Below are 20419 nucleotides of genomic sequence, written 5' to 3' on the forward strand. Positions count from 1 at the left end.
CTCCCCTCCAAAAGGTGCGAACCACCGGACAACCCCACATCATGTGCCAAAAATCTGCACGAGGATATGGACACCTGAGACAAGTCGAGCTAGACATACGGCCCATTCTGTGCAAACGGACAGGGGTCAAATAACATTGGTGTATGATAAAAATTTGGATCAATTTATTATTAGCTGAAGGAGAGACATAAAGAGGAGATTCCAAAACCTCCTGAAACGAATAAGTCTGTTTTTATTCATATGCTAATTAGCCTTCTCCGTACACCCGGAAGTGTCTGCTCTATGTGTATGAGAGCAGGGAGATGAGTCATCAGCACAGCACATCTGCTGTACATACACATAGAGAATAGCAGAGGGTGCGCAATGAGACTTCCGGGTGCACGGAGAAGGCTAATTAGCATATGAATAAAAACAAACTCATTCAAAAACTACTGAGGCAATTTACATAAAAAAGGCTATGCAAGTATGTGCTTACCTAAAAATGACTTTTCCCAATGATAGAGCCCCTTTAAAACAAACAAAAAATGTCTGGTCCATTTCTTTCTGTTCTCCTTTTTCTTTAACACTGACTCTATGTAAATGGATGCCTATCCATTATAAAGGTTCTGCTAAGTCTACCATTAGGAATCCCACAAATATTTTGGGAGAAAATGCAAACCCTATGGAGATGTAGTCCTTTGTTGGATTAACCTAGTACTCCAGCACTGCAAGGCAACAGTGCTAACCATAGAACCTCCATGCTGTGTACATGTACCTAAAGAAGGAGAGAGTATGGCTGTATGTGGACTTTTTGTATTCGGGTTTTTATTGACTATAAATGAAGTTATTTTAATATTGTGTCAATATGTTTAGCTATGTTTATAATGCTGTAGGTATATGTATCAAACTATTATTGACAGCAATTGGACATCTTTGTTTACCAGGTTCGCATGGTGCTGGCCATCCTTCTGAAACCTTAACACCAATAGTTGCTTGGGGAGCTGGAGTACATCATCCAAGAGAAAATCTTTTACCGGATACTGTTTCAAAAGGTATGAGCTCTAATAACGAGTAAATAAAAACATAGCAGCATCATAAATTAATCAGACAAATGTGACAAAAACATGTAGTAAGTATTAAAGGGGTTCTATCATTGAGAAAAGTCATTTTTAACTAATCACATCCTTGCATAGCCTTTAGAAAGGCTAGTCCACACCTACCTTTAGTATGTAAATTGCCTCAGTGGTTTTTGAATAAGTCCTTTTGTATTCATATGCTAATGAGCTTCCAGCCAGCACAGGAAGTTCCCAGAAGCACTCGTCTCTGCTATTATGTCCTATGTGTGTGTGCAAACAGGAAGCTGAGTCATAATCATCATCATCATCAGCCTGTACTGTATACACCCATAGGAAACAATAGCAAAAAGGGTGCACGATGCATCGTGCACCCAGTCTAATTAGCATATGAATAAAAATGGTCTTATTCAAAAACCGCTGAGGCAATTTACATACTAAAGGTAAGTGTGGAATAGCCTTTGTAAAGGCTATGCAAGGATGTGATTAGTTAAAAATGACTTTTCCCAATGATAGAGCCCCTTTAAAGGTGATTTACCAAGAAGTTATGCCTTATTGATAGGATTGGGATAGCTACCTGATCGGTAGGGTCTAACTGCTGGAAAACCTTCCAAACACAAGAATGAGGAGTACTGTTTTCCCCATAAAGGAGCAGGCACACTGCCACATGTTTGCTTTGTTCTTCCATCAAGATGATAAGATGAGATCCCCATTCTTGGGATTGGTGGGGTTCCCAGCTATAGGACCCTATGGGTATAGACCCGGCCACTAGGAGGTTGACACTAGACAAATGAAAAGCTATTGGCTCTGCCTCTGGTCTATACCCTCTCAGGCTATGTTCACCTTTGAGTTTGGCTCTCCTTGCAATATCATTGATTTCAATGGGTTGTTAAAACCATCCTAAGATGTGCCTTTGGAGCATTTCTATCTGGTAGCAGCCATTTTGTGCGCCAGGTTGTTCACATGGCCGTGTGATTCCCACCCTCTGGGACTGCTTTAGGACATTCCATGGTGCTGTGTCCACCATTGAAATAAGCGAGAAAACTAGATTTTTGTACTTAGCATAAAACTTTTCTCGTTGTGTTCACTGGGGAACACAGATCCCACACTTATTTTTTACTGTTGCTCCTGCCAAAACTGTTTTGCTTTTTTTCTGGTTCAGGACATGTTGGTGGTTTTTGGTTCTGTGTTCTTTTTTCGTTTTTTTTTTTTTTTGGTGTCTCTTCTACTGCTGCGGTGTACAGTGTCTGTGAGAGGGATTAGACCAGAGGAGGAACTGACAGCTTTTCATTCTTCTACTGTCAGCCTCCTAGTGGCCGGGTCTATACCAATGGTGCTTTGCCCCCCAGTGACTACAACAAGAAAATGATTTTATGGTGCAAAAATCCCATTCCCCCCCCCCCCCCCCAGATTCTGCTTGCATTACATGCAGATTTAGCTGTGGATTCTCTATAATTTTCACCCTTACTGGGTTAAAGGGGTTTTGTGACCCCAAGCTGCTGAGGTGGACCACCCAACTGTTGGGTGCTGACTGCTTTAATTTGTCTCCCCGTACTTAGGGGGCATTCATTATACTGTTGTTAATGCCTGTTGCTAACATCTATCAAATGTTCACAACAGACACTAACAGATCCATCAGACATCTGTTAAAAATCCCATTGATCTGTCTTTAGTGTTCATTTTCATCAAATTTGTCACAGGTCCATTATTTTATTAGACATGATTGTCAAAATAAGTGACTTATAATGGATGGTAAGTATCAGTTGCCCATTATACTGTCTGTGTTTATCAAAAAAAGACATCCAATGGTAAATTGGTACTGTGAATACCACTTACTTACCTTTGACCTTTACTACTGTCCGCGCAGGCTGACAGCTCCTGACTCCTCCTGGAGTCTTGTACTGCAGGGATCAATTACATTGTGCTGTGGCAGACCAGTGTAATCAATTCCTTTAATCTGGCTTGGTAGGCAATATATAAGGGCTATATCCCATCTTTTTTTTTACAAAAGTTTCCAATTTGATGGCCGTTTTTACTGACAATGTCATGATGCAGCATTCTTTTTAGGATACTGAGCCTTTCTAACATCCATATGGATAATTTATATTGCAGTATGTTTCTTGAAACTGAACGAGAGGCCAGTGAATCTTTAATGCATGTTCTGCCTGTAAGTGAGGCTAAAATGCCCTAGGTAACCTGGAAAGGATCATTTGTTATGTCACATTGTCTCTGCAATATAATACAATATATAAACTGAAAAGTGAAAGTTCTAGAGTTCAGTACATGTGAGTGTTCCAGAAAGTGTATAAGTGAATACCTAATCCACCAGGTAAGACATTCTTTTAATTTACCTTGATTTGTGAGATTTTCTGGCATTATTCATAGGATACACCATTAAAGTGCAGGATCAAGCCAATTAATACACTATGGGTATGTTCACAAAGTAAAAAATATATACATTAATAGAGAAAGTGAGCCTTCAGTTTTTACTGCAGTTGGTCATTTTGAATTGCTGTGGATCAATGCACTGATAAAATAAGTATTAATAGATGAATAGAATGTCTTACCTGGTGGATTAGGTATTTAATTAATATAATATTATATTAAAGGGGTTGGCCAGTTTCAAACCAATATTGAAAGACAAATGGTATTGTTTATACAATAAAAAGTTATATAATTTTACAATATGCTTTGTGTATTAATTCATCACTGTTCTCTATTTCTCTGCTTGCTGTAATTCATTCTGTTACTTCTAGTGGATAAAATTCTGACCATGGTCACGTAATTTATGGTCCGTGGTCACGTGATGAGCACACAGCTTGTTACTAGGCAGATGCCTTGTTACTGTGCTGTGACTATAATGAGTAAAGACTGTATATCACATGACCATGGTCTGTATATCACATGACCATGGACTGTATATCACACGACCATGGTCAGCTTTTTATCTTCTAGAGGTGAGCAGAATGAATTACAGCAAGCAGAGATCTAGAAAACTGTAATGAATTGATATAGAAAGTATATTGGAAAATTGTGCAACCTTTTATTATACAAACAATATATGTCTTTGAGTATTGGTCTGAAAGTGGACAACATCTTTAAGTTTGATTAAAACCTACTTTATATTATGCATTGTAAAACTTTATTTTTTACTTTTAACTTTTATTTCCTGCCTCTAGTCACTTATACCGAAGGTGGGGCCGTCCACTCCCTGCTTCACAAGCTGAGATTTGCTTTTTTTGCAACCCCTGCTGTTGGGAATGCACTTCCCTGACAGAACAATACACGTCTTAATATTGGCAATACACAGAACTGTGTATTGCAACGTGAGATGTGTATGGCAGAAGTTGTGGCTGGCTGTTATGGAAGGCTTGTTAGTTATTATTGGGAGGTTGGAGTCTGCAGGTCAGACCATCGACTCTGACTATATTTTAACACCGCCCGATCCCTCCTCCTACTCCTTCATAAATGGCTGACAGCCATGGTTGGTCAGAAGCAGTAAAGCTCCTTTGCATTTATTAAAAATCCAGTGATTGAATTTCTATGAAAGTACATACTGTATGCAGCAAACTATACATCCAATTAATTACACAATATTAAAAATCATATATTATAATTAAAGATTATTTTATTTAGCTGTCAGTCAGTAGCCAAACAAAATTGGTCCCGACTCTGACTCTATTAGGGGTCAGAAACAAACTGTATGAATAATGTTTGATAATAATTCTGAGTTAATATTTAAGCATTAGGAAGAAATCCAGTTCTTTTCATTTTTTAATTGCAGCTACTCCACTCTGGCACAGATAAAATCTTTTTTTTCTCTAGCCCCGACCATTTCTGGGCCATCGGTGCACTTAGTCTTGCTGCCTGATATGCTAATTAGGATCTCCACTATCAATTGAGTGGACAGGGGAGAGTGATTCTGCACTTTGACATTGTCTGTCTCTAATTGAAACTCAGAATCACACCCTTGTCTTCTCTGGCCCAAGACCACTTAATTGACAGTAGGCATGAAAAAGAATGAAAGGATGAAAAGAAGTGCCACTGGTAATGGTGGTGAAAGAGAACTTTAAATTGCTGTCCCGATTGTATCGCTGCCCTACCCTCCTCCACAGGATCTATCCCTCGGTCTCTGATCGATCTTGGTGCTGTGGTTCCGCGGAGGGTTCTCTCCTGCATATATGGTGGGAATGTGAGGAGATCAAGTCATTTTGGTTGGCTGTGTTCTCATTGTATGGAAAGGTTACTGGCCGCTCTCTTACTCCCTCTCCGCAACTAGCCCTCCTCTCCCTTGTCCCTGGCAAGACCTCTAGGGTTAAGGACGACCTTCTGCGTCACTTCCTCACGGCTGCCAGGACGGTCATCCCCCGCCATTGGCGTTGTACTACCTCTCCTTCTCTCCTGGAGTGGCTGCAGGAGTTTCTCCTCATCCGCAGAATGGAGTTCTTGGTGACGAAGGATGTGCCTGACTCCTCCAAATTTCTCGCCCTTTGGCAGCCGTGGGTGGTGTTCCAGGAGTCGTCAGACTTTACTGCCCTTTTCACATGATCTCCTAGCTTCCTGTGCGATCTGTTGCTCTGGGCCTTGCCTCCTTTCTGAGTCCACCCTTCTTTAATTCTCTCTGTTTTCGTTGCACCTTTTGCCCGTCCTGTTTTCCCCGTCCTGTTTTCCCCTTGTGTCTTGTGTCTTCGTCCTTTCCCCCCCTCCCCTTGTCTTTCTTGTTACTAACTTTCTATTTTGGTTCATGCCCATTATGTTGGGGTTTTCCCGATATTTTCCATTGCCTGCTTTTTTGGCCCTGCGTGGTCACATTACTTGCATATAAGTCTTGTTCCCCCCTTCCCTATGGTTCCATTATTTTGTGTATCTGTTACACCCCTTATTGCAAAACATTTCAATAAAATTTGATTACACCTAAAGGTGGTGAAAGGTTCTCCTTTAAAGAATGCATTGGCTTAAAGGGGTTATGCAGGACTCAAAAACATCGCTGTTTTCTTCTTAAAAGTGAATAGGCTAGAAATGCAGCCTGGTCATTGGACCATGTTGTCACTTCCTTAAAACAACTTTTTGTCTAATTACCACGTCGGAATAGCCTTAAGAAAGCCTATTCGTCTCCTACCTTTAGATGTGGTCTCTGTCGCGCCGTTCCTTAGAAATACCGGTACTTACCGGTATGCTAATGAGGTCTCGGCAGCAGTGGGGGCGTCCTTCTTCTTCATTTGCCTCCTCCCCTTGTCTGTCGTCTTCTTTCTTCGTCATGTCTGACGCAAGAGTGAACTCATCCAGGCGTCGGAGGGCTGTACAGACCTTACTGAGCATGCGCAGTCGGCTCTAATAAGGTATCTGGGTCTCTGCTGTCAGAGCCGACTGCGCAGGCATCAGACATGACGAAGAAAGAAGACGACATGGTAATTAGAAAAAAAGTTGTTTTAATGGTAGAATCCCTTTAATAACAGAACTGTACATTTATAGATTTTAGACTATTTTGTGAGTTGCTTTTCATTTTTAGATGCATCGAAGCAATAAAAATAGTTGCAAAGGTTTTTTTTTTTTTTTTTTTAAATCTATAAACTCCCAGCCCAGAACTGGATGAAGAGAATATTGTTTGTGTCTGTCTTCGTGATGGACACACAGAGCATTTTTTGCTTTCATGACTGGAATGAAAACTAGACATATTTTTAAAGCGAACCAGTCACACGGCCATTAATCCATGGAAATCTCTGTCCTAGTATGTTGAGAAGTTAAGGAGGTGGGTAGTCCTTCCTAGTGACTGATAGCCTCCCCTCTATCTAAAGATAGCTTACATTCACTGGTAGGAATGTATCCTTAACTTCACGGAGAGAACAAACATTTCATTGTATAAATATCATGTTATTTAACCTATTCACATAAATCATATGTCAGTCATCAATAAATACTTGATGTTTAGAGATAAGGCTACATTTTCTATTTGACAATTTTCTGTAAAGTTATGGCTATACTGTATTTTTTCTGTTTTTCAGAATGGAGTTTGGAGAGTTTGAAAAGACTTGATGTCAAACAGGTACAGTTTAGTTGTTTTTTTTTGTTTTTGTTTTATTTTGCTTTTTTTTGGTACATAGGCTACAAATAATATTCATAGCCTATGTAATATTTGACTTTGTTGTGAGGGGGATATTCCTTTAATATTGATGCATAAAGGAACGCATTCTTCCCACAGCACTTTAAACAGAAAGTTCACGGAGTTTTCCTCCGCCGGAACCCACCAGCGTTTTTGTAGATATAATTGCCATTCAGCAATTTCCAAAACCGTGCCAGTTTTGGAAATCGCAGTGTGTCCACGCTGTGGTTTTTACCGCAATGTGGGCATAGGATTCGCAAGAATCCCAGCCACTTTGCATTTACTGTAGAACGCCGCAATTTTTTCCGCGGAGCAAATTGCGGGGTTTCTGCCATGGGGCCCCGGCCTTAAAGTGTACCTCACCTTTCAACATGCTTTACATAAATCATTTGTACAGTGTGTATAAAAATGCGCAGACTGATGCTTTTTTTGTGCTGTTTCTCTTCCCAAAACACATTTAATAAAAAGGTATTAAAACTGCATACATTCCCCAAAATGGTATCAATAAAAAGTACAACCTGACCCGCTAAAATAAAGCATTCAGAACCTTTCAATAAGCTTTGCATAAATCATTAGTACAGTGTTTGTAAAAATGAGCAGTTCATTTTTTTTGTTGTTTGACCCCCCCCCCAAAAAAAAAACAAAAAACAAAACAAAGCAACCCAGTAAAAAGCAATCAAATCCGCATGGTGAACTTTTTCAAAGGCATTAAAACCTAGCAAAACTATATACATGTGGTGTCTCCATTATTTATTTATTAATTTAGCTTACTTACCGTATATACTCGAGTATAAGCCGAGTTTTTCAGCACATTTTTTGTGCTGAAAAAGTCCGCCTCGGCTTATAGTCGAGTCATTACGGCAATATTATAGTTACAGACCTGGCATCCGGACCCATCATACAGACACCGGGGCAGGTGCTTGGCCCGCAGCATTGGCACGCTCCTACCAGCTGTTCATTTCAAACTGCAGAAGTACTTACAGTACTTTTCTAGCAAGCCCGGAATGCAGACCCCGCCCCCCCACTGCTCTATCACACGCGGGGTGATGTAGCCACGTAACCTCAGGCCCGCACACGGCGTTTGTCTGTGTTCCGGGCCTGCTAGCAGAAGTACCGTAAGCACTTCTGCAGTTTGAAATGAATTGGAGCCAGGAGCGGGGCGATGCTGTGGTTCCGGCACCTGCCCTGGTGACTGTATGCTGGGTCCAGATGCTGGGTCTGTAGCTATAATGGGGCCGCTCTGCTCCAGAGCGGTTGCCATGTGCCACCGGAACCTCTGCTGTAACTCTTATGGCGGTAATGCCGGAGCTCATGAGCTCCGGCATCTCCGCTGTAGAGTTATAGCGGAGATGCCCTCCGTGGGTGGTACATGAAGCCTCCGAGGGGAACTGCTGCAGGGAAGTGGCAGGCGCCGCCATGCCCCTGGAGAGAGGAGGGAGTGGGCGCAATGCTCTCTTAAGGGTGGCCCTGAAGCGCTGAGGGAGATCCCCTGGGGCTGGCAGGAGCGCAGAGGGCGGACCTGAAGGAAGACCTCGGCAACCAGACCTGAAGTTCCCCTTCGGGTTCGGCTGGCCGAGGTTCTCCTTCAGGTCCACCCCTCAGCGCTCCTGCCAGGGATTCCTCTCAGCGCTTCTGTAAAGGCTCCCCGGCCTGCAGTGCTTTTCTTTTGCAGACTGCTCTATGCAGCCTGCAAAAGAAATGACGATTTTTGCAATGTATTGCAATGCATTAGTGATCAGATTCCCTGGGGTTCAAGACCCCTAGGGGGTCTAATAAATGCAAAAAAAAAAAAATGTAAAAAAAAATAAAGTATTAAAAATTCAAATGACCCCCCTTTCCCTAAAACACATATAAAACTAATACTGTTAACGTTGTGAAACACATACATGTTAGGTATCGCTGTGTCCGAAAACGCCCGCTCTACAAATCTATACAAATATTTTTCCTGTACAGTAAATGCCGTAGCAGGAAAAAAAAAGTTGTCTAACTGCTCCTTCCCTGAGACTGTTCCCCCCCCCCCCCCCACTGGAATTCAGCCTGACTACAGCCAGGCTGAATATAGGTTATCTGCAGTGCTCCTATTCCATCAGTAAGGGGTTAATAGGAGCAGTGCAGATACCCTATATTCAGCCAGGCTGAATTCCAAGTGGGGGAAAAAACCCAGTCCTCAAGCTCAGGGAAGGGGCAGACAGACAACCAAAACACCCCCTCCCCCTTCCCCAGCATCTACTGCACCCAAAAACTCTGGCCATTTTAATTTTTGAAATTTTCCAGTAGCTGCTGCATCCCCCCCCCCTTGGCTTATACTCGAGTCAATACGTTTTCCCAGATTTTTTAGGTAAAATTGGGGGCCTCGGCTTATACTCGGGTCAGCTAATACTCGAGTATATACGGTATATAGCGCTATCTTACCCACAGAATATAAGCATATATAGTGTCTTTGAGACTGCATGTTGAATGCTGTAAAAACAAACCTAAAAGAAAGTATGATCCAATTCTTTTTTATAACCTCTGCAAAGGCTTAAATTAGAAAACTCTGCGTAATCTCCTCTCTGTTCGGCCAGGGATCCAGTGGGTCCCAGGTCATTGTTGATATTCTGTCCACATATGAGCACATCAGCACTTGGGAACATTATACTGTATGAGGGCCAAACAACAGGAAATTGTGATACATTGTAGAGGAGAGGATACACAGATATGGGGTCTAAAATTCCTCTTGGCAGAGAACATTGCTAAAAGGCACAATAAAAGGAAGAATACAATGGAATAAGGCAGAGTACAAGTACGAACATCTTTGCATAATCTGGATTGTGTTGTTCCATACAGAAAGGAATTGTGCCAATTTCTTGCTTCTTATTGTATAGCAGAGCTGCACTCCTTATTAGTAGATGTCATTTTCTGAGATGTCAGGGCTGATCAGTCCATTCTTTAACAGGTGAGGAGTAGATGGTGAGCACGAAGCAATGATTAGAAAATAGGGTTGGCATGGCTGTGCCTTTATATTGTAATACAGACATCAAACTCACATGTAAGCCCTATTTGTCCTAGTCTATGGAATTCGTTTTTCCTCTACACAATTCCATTTGTGTGATTGATTTTTGTGTTTTAACTCAATATTTCACCATAGGCTCTGTTGATGCTTGGTTTTCTCTTAATGGTTTGGTGACTTTATGTCAGTATGAAATAAGTGTCTTCAGGTTTTTTCCTAAAATTCCAACTATGAGAATCTTATTGTATATAAAATATTTATTAAAAACAAAAAAAAATTGTAAGGTTGTTTTTATATTATGGTAGAAAAGCTTGGTTTATGTTATTCAGTCGTGTTTCATAGAAAAATTTACACTGTGGTTTCTTTCTGAGACTCATTAACACTAAATACTATATCATTTATTATTCTCTTGTTTTCCAGGCAGATGTGGCTCCTCTGATGTCCAGTCTTATTGGAATCTCATATCCTTTAAATTCTGTGGTAATGTCTAGTTACATTTCTCAATATTTTTCATTGATCAGCTTGCAATTTAAAGACGACATTTCATGGGTTTGGACACAGGCAGTTCTATATACTGCTGGAAAGCTGACTGCACTGTTGGCTTTCACGATCTGTGCCCCGGGTGAAGAGCTATCGGTACCGGTACCGTAGCTCTTCACAGTCAGAAGGGCGTTTCTGACAGTCAGTCAGGAACGCCCTTCTTCACAGCAATGCCTATAGCGCTGTACAGTGAGAGCGGGGAGGAACGCCCCCCTCCCCTCCTAATAATACTCGTCTATGAATGAGCACTGTGAGCAGAGGAAGGGGGCGTTCCTCCACACTCAAACTGTACAGCGCTATAGGCGCTGCTGTGAAGAACGCCCTTCTAACTGTAAAGAGTACGGTACTGGTACCGATAGCTCTTCATCTGGAGCACATATTGTGAAAGCCGACAGCGCACTGAATTAAGCGCATTGTCGGCTTTCCAGCAGTATATAGAACTGCCTGTGCCCCAAACCATGAAAGGTCCTCTTTAAGGAGTATTCTTGGACAAGAAACCACTGATTTCTTATTAATCTACTGGGCATACTTTTCCAGAGATATTTAAGTCTGTTTTATTAACTTCCGCTTACATCATGTAAGCCTTTCCAGATTGTATCATTGTATCATAGTGCTCTGTCTGTTGAGCCAATTGGTGCATGAAAGCCTGCCCATGGATGGTGATGGTGTGGCAGGCAAAGCAGTTTACTTAGCCAGAAAGGCTCATAGAGCTCAGTATACTTGTTGTCAGCATTAGTTACTGGTACAGATTCATGTAACATTGGAAGAGTGCGTTTTTGATTAAAATAATTGTATTGTTAAATTATTTTGTTTGTTTTGTGGTTAAAGGGATTCTCTCATTAAAACACAATTTTTTCTCACTAACACGTAGGAATAGCTTTAAGAAAGGCTATTCTTCTCCTACCTTTTGATGTCTTCTCTGCGCCGCCATTTAGTATAAATCCCGTTTTTCATCGGTATGCAAATGAGTTCTCTTGCAGCACTGGGGGAGGGCCCCAGCGCTCAAACAGCATTGGGGGCGTTCCCAATGCTGCAAGGGAACTCTCCAGCGCTGCCTCCATCTTCTTCAGGAATGGCCTCTTCACGCGTCTTCTTCCTGCACTGGCGGTCAAACTTCTAGGCCTCGGGCAGAGCTGATTGTGCATGCCCACAGGCCACAAGAAAATGGCCGCTTACTTACTGTGTAACTAAGCTTTTCACTCTCCACCATTCAGGCATCTACTATTGATGTTTGCAAAGGCTAAGCTAGAGTGCCAATGTAGAAAAACATAGTCACTATCTATTAAAAAAAACAAAACCGACAGAAACGGAATCACAGGATAGAGCAATATATTTATTCTAAATAACAATCTCGTACAGTGCCAGGACACAAGATGTAACTTTGACATTTTTGGGCCCCAGTGCAAAATACCGTTTGCCTTGTTATGTTTACTGGTGTTTTTTATATTCTATAGGTGCCTTTGGACCACCTAAGGGTTAGTTCACACGTAAATAACGTGTGGCTTATTTTGGCACCGGAAAAAAAAGCTTCCTAATTAGAAAGCTTTTTTTGGACCTTGCCAAGCTTTTTTTTTTAGCTTTTTTTGTAAAAACAGTTTAAAAAAAGCCAGGCTGTTTTCCCCTCCTGTAAAATGAATGGGCTGAAAAAAACCGTGTCGCGTTTTTTTGCAAAAAAAAAGCGTCGCTTATTTTTCACCTCCCATTCACTTCTATTGCTTTCTTCAGGCGGAAAACGCCTGAAGAAAGGTCATGTTGCTTCTTTTTCTCTGCTAGCAGAAAAATCTGCTAGCAGAAAAAAAAAAGCTAGCAGTCTACATAGACTAACATTGTATAGAGGAGGATTTATGACGTGGATTCCGCTGTCAAAATCCTCCTCCATGTCCCCGTGTGATCTAGCCCTAAGGCTCCAGAGTCTAGTAGCAATTGCTACCTCTGCACCCCTGTAGCTATGACCTTGGACACACATTAGCTATAAACTCCTGTTGAACATTTCACCAATACAGCTGCCCCTTTAAGTATAACTATCTATATATACCTATGCAGGCAACATAAAAATGGCACAGATTATCTGAACTTCATTATGCGGTTACTCACGTCATTATATAATACATGTACACTCCTCAATATTGAAATTGCAACACCAAGAAGGAAAGCCTTAAATTAAATGTTAGAATTATGAAAATCATTGTATCTGGGACAAAAAACGTGACTCAACGCTAAAGAGGGTAGACCTCCATTCCAGCCTCCGTTGCCATCTTGCTGGGCATTATGATAGCCTTTCAGATCATCTGGCCTGATGACTTGTGCAATTAACTTCTGATAGCTAGGTAAACAATGTTTGCTGCCCTATGATGGATCACTACACTCTGTTCTTCCAATCAGATGATCTGTCTGTGCAGATCTTAGTGACACCTGCTATTTCCTTGATTTGCATAACCTTACTGCTTGTCCATCTTGGTGTTGCAATTTCAATGTTGAGGAGTGTAGATCAATAGTTTCCAAATAGTGTAAACAATAGCAATAACCATAAAGGTATTCTCCTCCTGGAATGTTGTCAGCCCTAACATTCATTTCAACTATTATATTGATTTGAGCACCATGATCATCATGGTTTATACTTGTTGTCAGGGTCTGGGGTTGCTAGGTGGGGTGGCATAGACACACAAGTCCAGTTTCTTTAGTCCAAAACAATAGTAGACTTTTATTTTCACTCAAAAAAGGTAGTGCAGCAACAACAGGAAACAATACAAAAATAAATACCTGCCCGGCTAGGCTCTAACTGAACATGTAGAATAACCTATAATTACAGAAATCCAAAACCAGTTGAACAATTCAGGACTCAGCTCCAAAAAACGACCTCTCTATTTGGCACTCCAGCCAAGCTCTGCCAAAGTGTTGCTGCTGGAGCTGGCTTCTTAAGCCTCCTTGACGAGGAGACTCTCTGCAGCTGAGTCGCTGCTGGGACATACCCAAAGTGTGGACTGGAGGGGGGTGGAATGACAGGTCCCACTACCAACCTACCTGTCATTCCTAAAAATCCCGCCCAGTACAGAGCATTTACCAAAATGCTCAGCAGACGAAAGTTGTCTGCTGAGAACAAACATTCCTGGAGTTTTCTCATCTCACTGACCTGAGTATTCTGGGTGAGATGTACACCCCCTCCATTACCTGACCAGCCATCGGCTTACATTGTGTATTGCTTAAAGGTGTTATCCAGATTTTACATTGTATGGGTCAAATAGACAAGCCAGCTATACCCAGAGTATACTGTGTTTTGAAAAAAATGCCAAAGAGGCCAAAAAAGTGCCTTAAAATAATAATATTATTATCTAAAAAATCTACCAGATATCTTATCTTATTTTTTTAGTAATTTGTAACATCTGGCTTTCTGTGTTTAAAAGAAAAAAAAAATGTTTATGTGAAACCCAAACCTAACCACTTTTTGTTATGAGATGCTTACTCCCATTGTGCTGGTATAAAGGATAACCGCAGCATGAATGGTATCCAATGTTTGCATTAGAAGGCTGCATCATGCACTACACCTCACACCCTACATTTGGCACAATAGTTTAGCAGTTTCTCTAAACTGAATATAAATGTATATTTTTTTTCTAATCTGTTTTTACTCTCTGGAAAAAGATAATAAATAAATAAATATTATGTATATATGTGTCTATAGATATTAGTATATGTTTACTGTTGATTTTATATATATATTTACATGTTTTCACATTTATTGGCTGATCAGCTCTTACTAAAGTTAAGGTTTTTGTTACAGTTTAGGCAATGTTCTAATACTTTCATGGAGAAGTGTTTAGCTGTTTAAATCTAACCTTTTCCTCTTTTACGATTTGATAATATAGAATATATAAATTGTCTGGAGTAATAAAACCCCTGCTCCACATGACAAAATAATTTCTGTAAATGCAATATTGGTGAAAATATTAGATAGCAGACAGCAGTTTCAAAACCACTGAACTGTTGGAGAAATTATTACAATAATATGAAATGAAATTGTCTTTTTCATATGGATCATGTTGTAGATTTGTTTGCTCTTGCAACAAAATAGAATATCAGATTTACTCCTGAATGGAGTTCTATTTGTCGGTGGTTTCAGTGTTTTTGAGTGCAATAGAGTAGTCTTCAACAGTATTCTTAATGTAAGGAAACAAAGAAAATCCAGGATTCCTTATGATCCATTACACATGGTACTGTTAATGTATGAATTGAAATAAAAAGTCCTTAGTAATCTTATAGTCATTTTAATTTTCATACAAAGAGTATCAAGCAACTACATCACCCATATGAAACGCCCCTTACTCCTAAATTTAGTAACTTTAGAGCTGAAAGGAATTTTCTTTTAAATGCCATATAACGGAATAAATGTCTAGTGGCTAATTCCATTTAAAGCAGTCTTTTTTTAGCGGTGAATCCTCACTATTCCAGAAAATTTGTATATTAAAGTGAACCTGTCAGGTGCTTTTGGCACCCTAAACTGGTACTATATTGTGCAGCATCAAGTAAGGAGCTCCCCTATGGCATCCATCGCTAAGATTTCTGTTGTTGAGATGTCAGGTTATAAGATTTCAATTCCTTAGTTTGGCTTATGCAAATTTACCTTAACTAGTCATGGGGGCAAGGAACAGCTTCACATATTAGGTCTAATTAATATAATTCATTGCTTTGCAAACGTGGGTAAATTAGTCACAATTCAATGATAAGTTTTTAATTTTAAATTGGCTTAAAGATTTTCAGGCATGCTAAAATATGGTCAGCAATCTCCTAGAAGTCTTAAGATGAAAATCCATTATATTAAAAGTGATATATATATATATATATATATATATATATATATATATATATATATATATATATATATATATATATATATATATTTTTTTTTTTAAATAAAAAAAGTTTATGTGCCTTGTCCAATGGGTGGGCATGGCTTTTTAGAAAAGTGGAGAACTTTAACCCCTTTCCAACTTCCAGGATATATATATAATTATTTTTCCCTGGTTCACAGAGTTACATAATGGCTTATTGTTTGCAAGACTAATTTTACTTTGCAATGGCACCATTCAATGTGAAAGTATTGCACTATGAAAATGTATATAAAAGCTAAAATATTCAGGGAAAATAATAAATGTAGAAAAAAGGGGTTTGACATCATACAATACCTATGGTTATTATAAGATGAGTTTCCTTAGAGAAGGCAGATGCATGCATTTGATGTTTTAAATCTTTTTCCTATCTCTCACCTCTCTATCTGTCTCCCTCTCATTTTATTCTACTGGAAAATCTTGCTGGTTGTTTTACTGTCTAAGCATTGTGATTAATGAAGTGAACTCCGCTCACATTCTTCTCGTGTGTTATTGCTTGCAGGGAATTTTGCCTGTGGAGTATATTAACAGCAGCAATCTCTTTAAAGCGGAGAGCATGCTTACTAATGCTCTCCAGATTCTGGAGCAGTTCAAGGTAAGCAATTATTCTTTAGAGGGGCTGTCTAATATTCTTATTCAGTGGACTAAGAAGACAAATACCAAGAAGAAAGTATTAATGCTAATAAATGCCACTGGCTTATTATTATTGCCATTTAATTGAAAAGAGAAAAAGATACAACACATATTCAGCATATATAACTTTTACTGCATCTAGTGAAGTGCAGTCAGACGTGTGTGTGTATATATATATATATATATATATATGCTGTATGTGTGTGTGTGTGTGTGTATATATATATATATATATATAAATAATGTAATATAGGGTACAAGTCAAGAGAAGTTATGGCATTACATTAAAGAGGACCATTTATGTCCTCACCAATGTGCGGTTTTATGTACCGCTAGAAAGTCAACAGTGTGCTGAATTCAGTGCACTTTTGGCTTTCTAGCAGTATATAAAACCACTATAAAACTGATTGCAGGCATTAGTGTAAAGCAGCAGAGACCCAGCACTTATATTGTTGTAAATTGGGTACAAACCTAATCCCAGTACATTGCAGATGTTACCAAATGAGCCTCTGTCTTTCAGCTTTGGAAGCCTATCTTTATGTAAATCACTGCTTTATTTATGTGTAAATGTGGGGACAAGTGCTCTGGGTGGTGCCTTAGTTTGCCTAGTCTTAGGTCTCAGCTCTAGATTTTCAGGTAAGGGCTCGTTCACATCTGTGCCCGACACTCCGTTATGCAGGTTTCCATTTCCTGCATAAAACAGAGCTGGAGACGGAAATGAATGATTGGGTGAGAAAGCTGTCCGGCCGTGAGCGGTGGTGAGCGTTTTTTGCTCTCCGCCGCGAAACCGGGTTTTTTAATCCGGACACAGAGTTGGACATGCAGTACTCTGTGTCCGGATTAAAAAAAACGGTTTCGCGGCGGAGAGCATAAAACGCTCACCACCGCTCACGGCCGGACCCGGTCTGTGCTTTCCGTCTTCTTGCATGCAGAAGATGGAAAGCACAGAACGGAGACCAGAACGCAGGTGTGAACCTAGCGTTAAGCATTTTCCAATTATTCCATAAGAATAAAGCTGTGACTGACATGAAAATGTGCCTCCAAATCTGAATAACAGAGGCATATTTGGAGACTGTAGAATTACCTCTATAAAGTACTGTGATTATGTTTAGGGGCTGACTGAACCCTTTTAATATATCAACTTTTCATCTGACAAGTTTTTGTTTTGTTTTTTTTTCAGGTCAAAATGGCACATAAAAAACAAACCACATTGCCATTCCTGTTTTCTCCTTTTAGGTAGGTGACTTTTTTTTTCCCCCCTCATTTATTATCTTAAATCTTAGGTCCTGTTTACGTGTGCGAACAGAATACCGAATGCAGATGTGAACAAGGCTTTACTTATATTTTTATATATGTACATTTGTGTTTGCCGTATTTTACTCCACTTTAGACCTTGTCTTTGTTTAAAAAGAACATTGTATTTCTGTTTTTAATGACTTGAAATACAAATTTTAATACGTATACTAGAAGGGACTAGCTGGCGTAGTGTATGTAATAAAGAAACACAAACTGAAATCACATCGGGTTATTTAAAGAAATATTTATTTCCATGGAATCTAAAATTGATCTATTACCTACTTATGTTTGGCTGGCAAATCCATCATGCCCTATCATCATCATCATCATCATCATCATCAATTTTATGAAAGAGGAGGTACTAAGGATTTATTCCCAGGAAGTCCAAAATAGAAGACTAGATAGGTATATGCAGATTTGTAAGATTCCACACATTTGTGGAATTGCTCTTCTCTGCCATTGATAAGTTCAAACTGTTACCAGGACAGCTGAATGACAGTGAATATACAGTACCTCCCATTGTCCTCCAATTCTCCCAATTTTTAAATGAAAATTCTGCCTACTTACGCAGTACAATGGGAGACAGACATCTGTATGACATTCCTGGTGGGAGCTGAAACTAATTACAGATTGGTTGTCATTCAGCTTTCAAACAAAGCTATATAAACAGAAAAAGAGTATCCAAATAGGATTTGTAACAGCTTGAAAAATGTGGACAGCTGACTTATATTTATAGTACATTTGCTGGTGATGTTAAAGCTTAACTAAATTTTTGACAACTTTTGATTTTCTGTCAGTATTCGTATCATTAATACATTTTGTAATATACATTATTAACAAATTTTGGCTCCTTTGTATGAAATCCTGTATCTCTTTATTTTTTCCTTTGTTTCTGCTTTGAGTTCCCTTTCTGCCTCTCACTGAGTAACTGTGTGTAGCGTACAGGTTCGTGTAAAATGTAGATAAAATGAGGGTAGGGGAGGGTCACTTCAAACTGTTATATCTTGGACATATAACATATACATATCTTTTGATGTCATATGAAAGAGGATATTCACTTCTTTCTTAAGATATGAATTTTGCAATGCTATCCATATTGTTTCCAGAGATATCACTGGTTAAAGGGACTCTATCATTGGGAAAAGTAATTTTTAACTAAGCACATACATGAATAGCCTTTAGAAAGTCTATTCCACACCTACCTTTTGTATGTAAATTGCCTCAGTGGTTTTTGAATGAACCTGTTTTTATTCATATGCTAATTAGCTTCCAGCCAGCACAGGAAGTTCCCAGGAGCCTCCTCTCTGCTATTCTCTTTTATCTGTGTGTGCAAACAGGAAGCAGGAAGTCATCATCATCAGCAGCAGCCTGTGCTGTACACATACATAGGAAAGAATAGCACAGAGGGTGCACGATGAGACTTCTGAGGTGCACCAAGAGGTTAATTAGCATATGGATAAAAACGGTTCATTCAAAAACCACTGAGGCGATTTTCATCCAAAAGGTATGTGGGGAATAGACTTTCTAAAGCCTATGCAAGGATGTGTTTATCTAAAAATGACTTTTCCCAATGATAGAACCTCTTTAAAAATACAGTCGGGGTTGGGAAATATTTGTAAGCACCTGCATAATATATATGATATAAATTTTCCAATCCTGACTTTTCAATCATCTATATTATGCAGGTGCATACAAATGTATCCCAATCCCAACTGTGTTTTTAACTAGTAATATCTCTGGAAACAATATAGATAGCACTACAAACTTAGTCTCTTATCAAACAAGAGCATCTTCTCTTTCATGTGGCATCAAAGATTTTTACATTTTAGGGTATCTGGGATATAACTCCGCGTCAAACAGTTTTTTTGTTTTTTTTTTAATGCAGAACTCCAAAGTTCCTATTCGCTTTCATAATTTTGTACAGTTTAACAGTTTTCCTGCAATAAACCTTTATCATTATACTGAGGAAAAACCTATACAATTTATATAGGGTTGAACAATATACAAAAAAAAGGTTGATTTTTTTTTTTCCCCTTTTTTAAACAAGTCAATATCCTTCCACTGAAATACTGTTTACCAGCTCCAGTCTTTTTTCCGTAACAATGCGGACAGATCGTTTAATTTATCTGGCATTCTATTATACTCAGATATTGTGATTTATCACAATAGTTTGCTTCACACAGCAGTGCCTAACACTGGGAAGACCAAATAGTTGGTGGACCTTGTTCCTTCATAGTTCTTTTAAATGACTTTAAATTGTTTAGACCTTGAAAGTAATCCTTCAGCTCGCAGGCAGCGAGTTCAATTTTAAGAGTGCATGCCTCACTGACTCTATTACTTTTAAGCTGTTGCTTGGCCACATTGTGCATCATTTGCTAAGATAAGTTATAACTGCGACTTCCCCAGAGTTCATTCCAACAGCTGAGCCTAGAAAACTCCCTTCTGTCACTCTGCTGTAAAGAAACTTTGCTGAATGCTTGAAAAACATTGAGAAACTGCTGGTCGATAAAAATCTTTGGCTCTCTGCTTTATTTTTCATTAGTACATCTTTGTTTTAAGCACAGTGGTGGCAAAATAAATCTTACTAGCTACCAGTTATTGGAAAATTCATCCTTAGCACTTTAATAAAAATTTATATTTTGAGGTTTTAATATTATTTTTAGGGGACAGTTATTCTTGGACTTTTGGAGTTGGGAAGATGGCAAGTGGCCTTACCGCTAGTGCTTGCTTGTTCCGCTTACTTAGGCTATTCTGTCTTTATAATTAGAGAGGTCGGCAATGACTACATCCATGACTAATGTTTTGATCTCACTTTAGCTAATAGGGTCTCAATTTAGCTATTCAGCCCTGAAATCAAATGGACAGACACTCTATTTAGGATCCTTTACATTTTGCTGGCGAACAGCAGTGATGTCTTGTGTAATCT

General features: G+C 39.3%; 1 protein-coding gene across 1 annotated transcript in view; it reads left to right on the forward strand.

The window, feature by feature from the left end:
- PIGN (phosphatidylinositol glycan anchor biosynthesis class N) overlaps positions 1-20419 on the forward strand; it is a 198091-nt gene that overhangs the window by 35048 nt on the left and 142624 nt on the right. The window contains exons 8-12 of the mRNA XM_075270921.1: positions 924-1031; positions 7055-7095; positions 10562-10621; positions 16067-16159; positions 17378-17433. Of these exons, the coding sequence (XP_075127022.1) occupies positions 924-1031; positions 7055-7095; positions 10562-10621; positions 16067-16159; positions 17378-17433 (358 nt within the window). The remainder of the gene's footprint in view (positions 1-923; positions 1032-7054; positions 7096-10561; positions 10622-16066; positions 16160-17377; positions 17434-20419) is intronic.

The sequence above is a fragment of the Leptodactylus fuscus genome, chromosome 4, assembly GCF_031893055.1.
Source record: "Leptodactylus fuscus isolate aLepFus1 chromosome 4, aLepFus1.hap2, whole genome shotgun sequence".
Lineage (NCBI taxonomy): Eukaryota > Metazoa > Chordata > Amphibia > Anura > Leptodactylidae > Leptodactylus > Leptodactylus fuscus.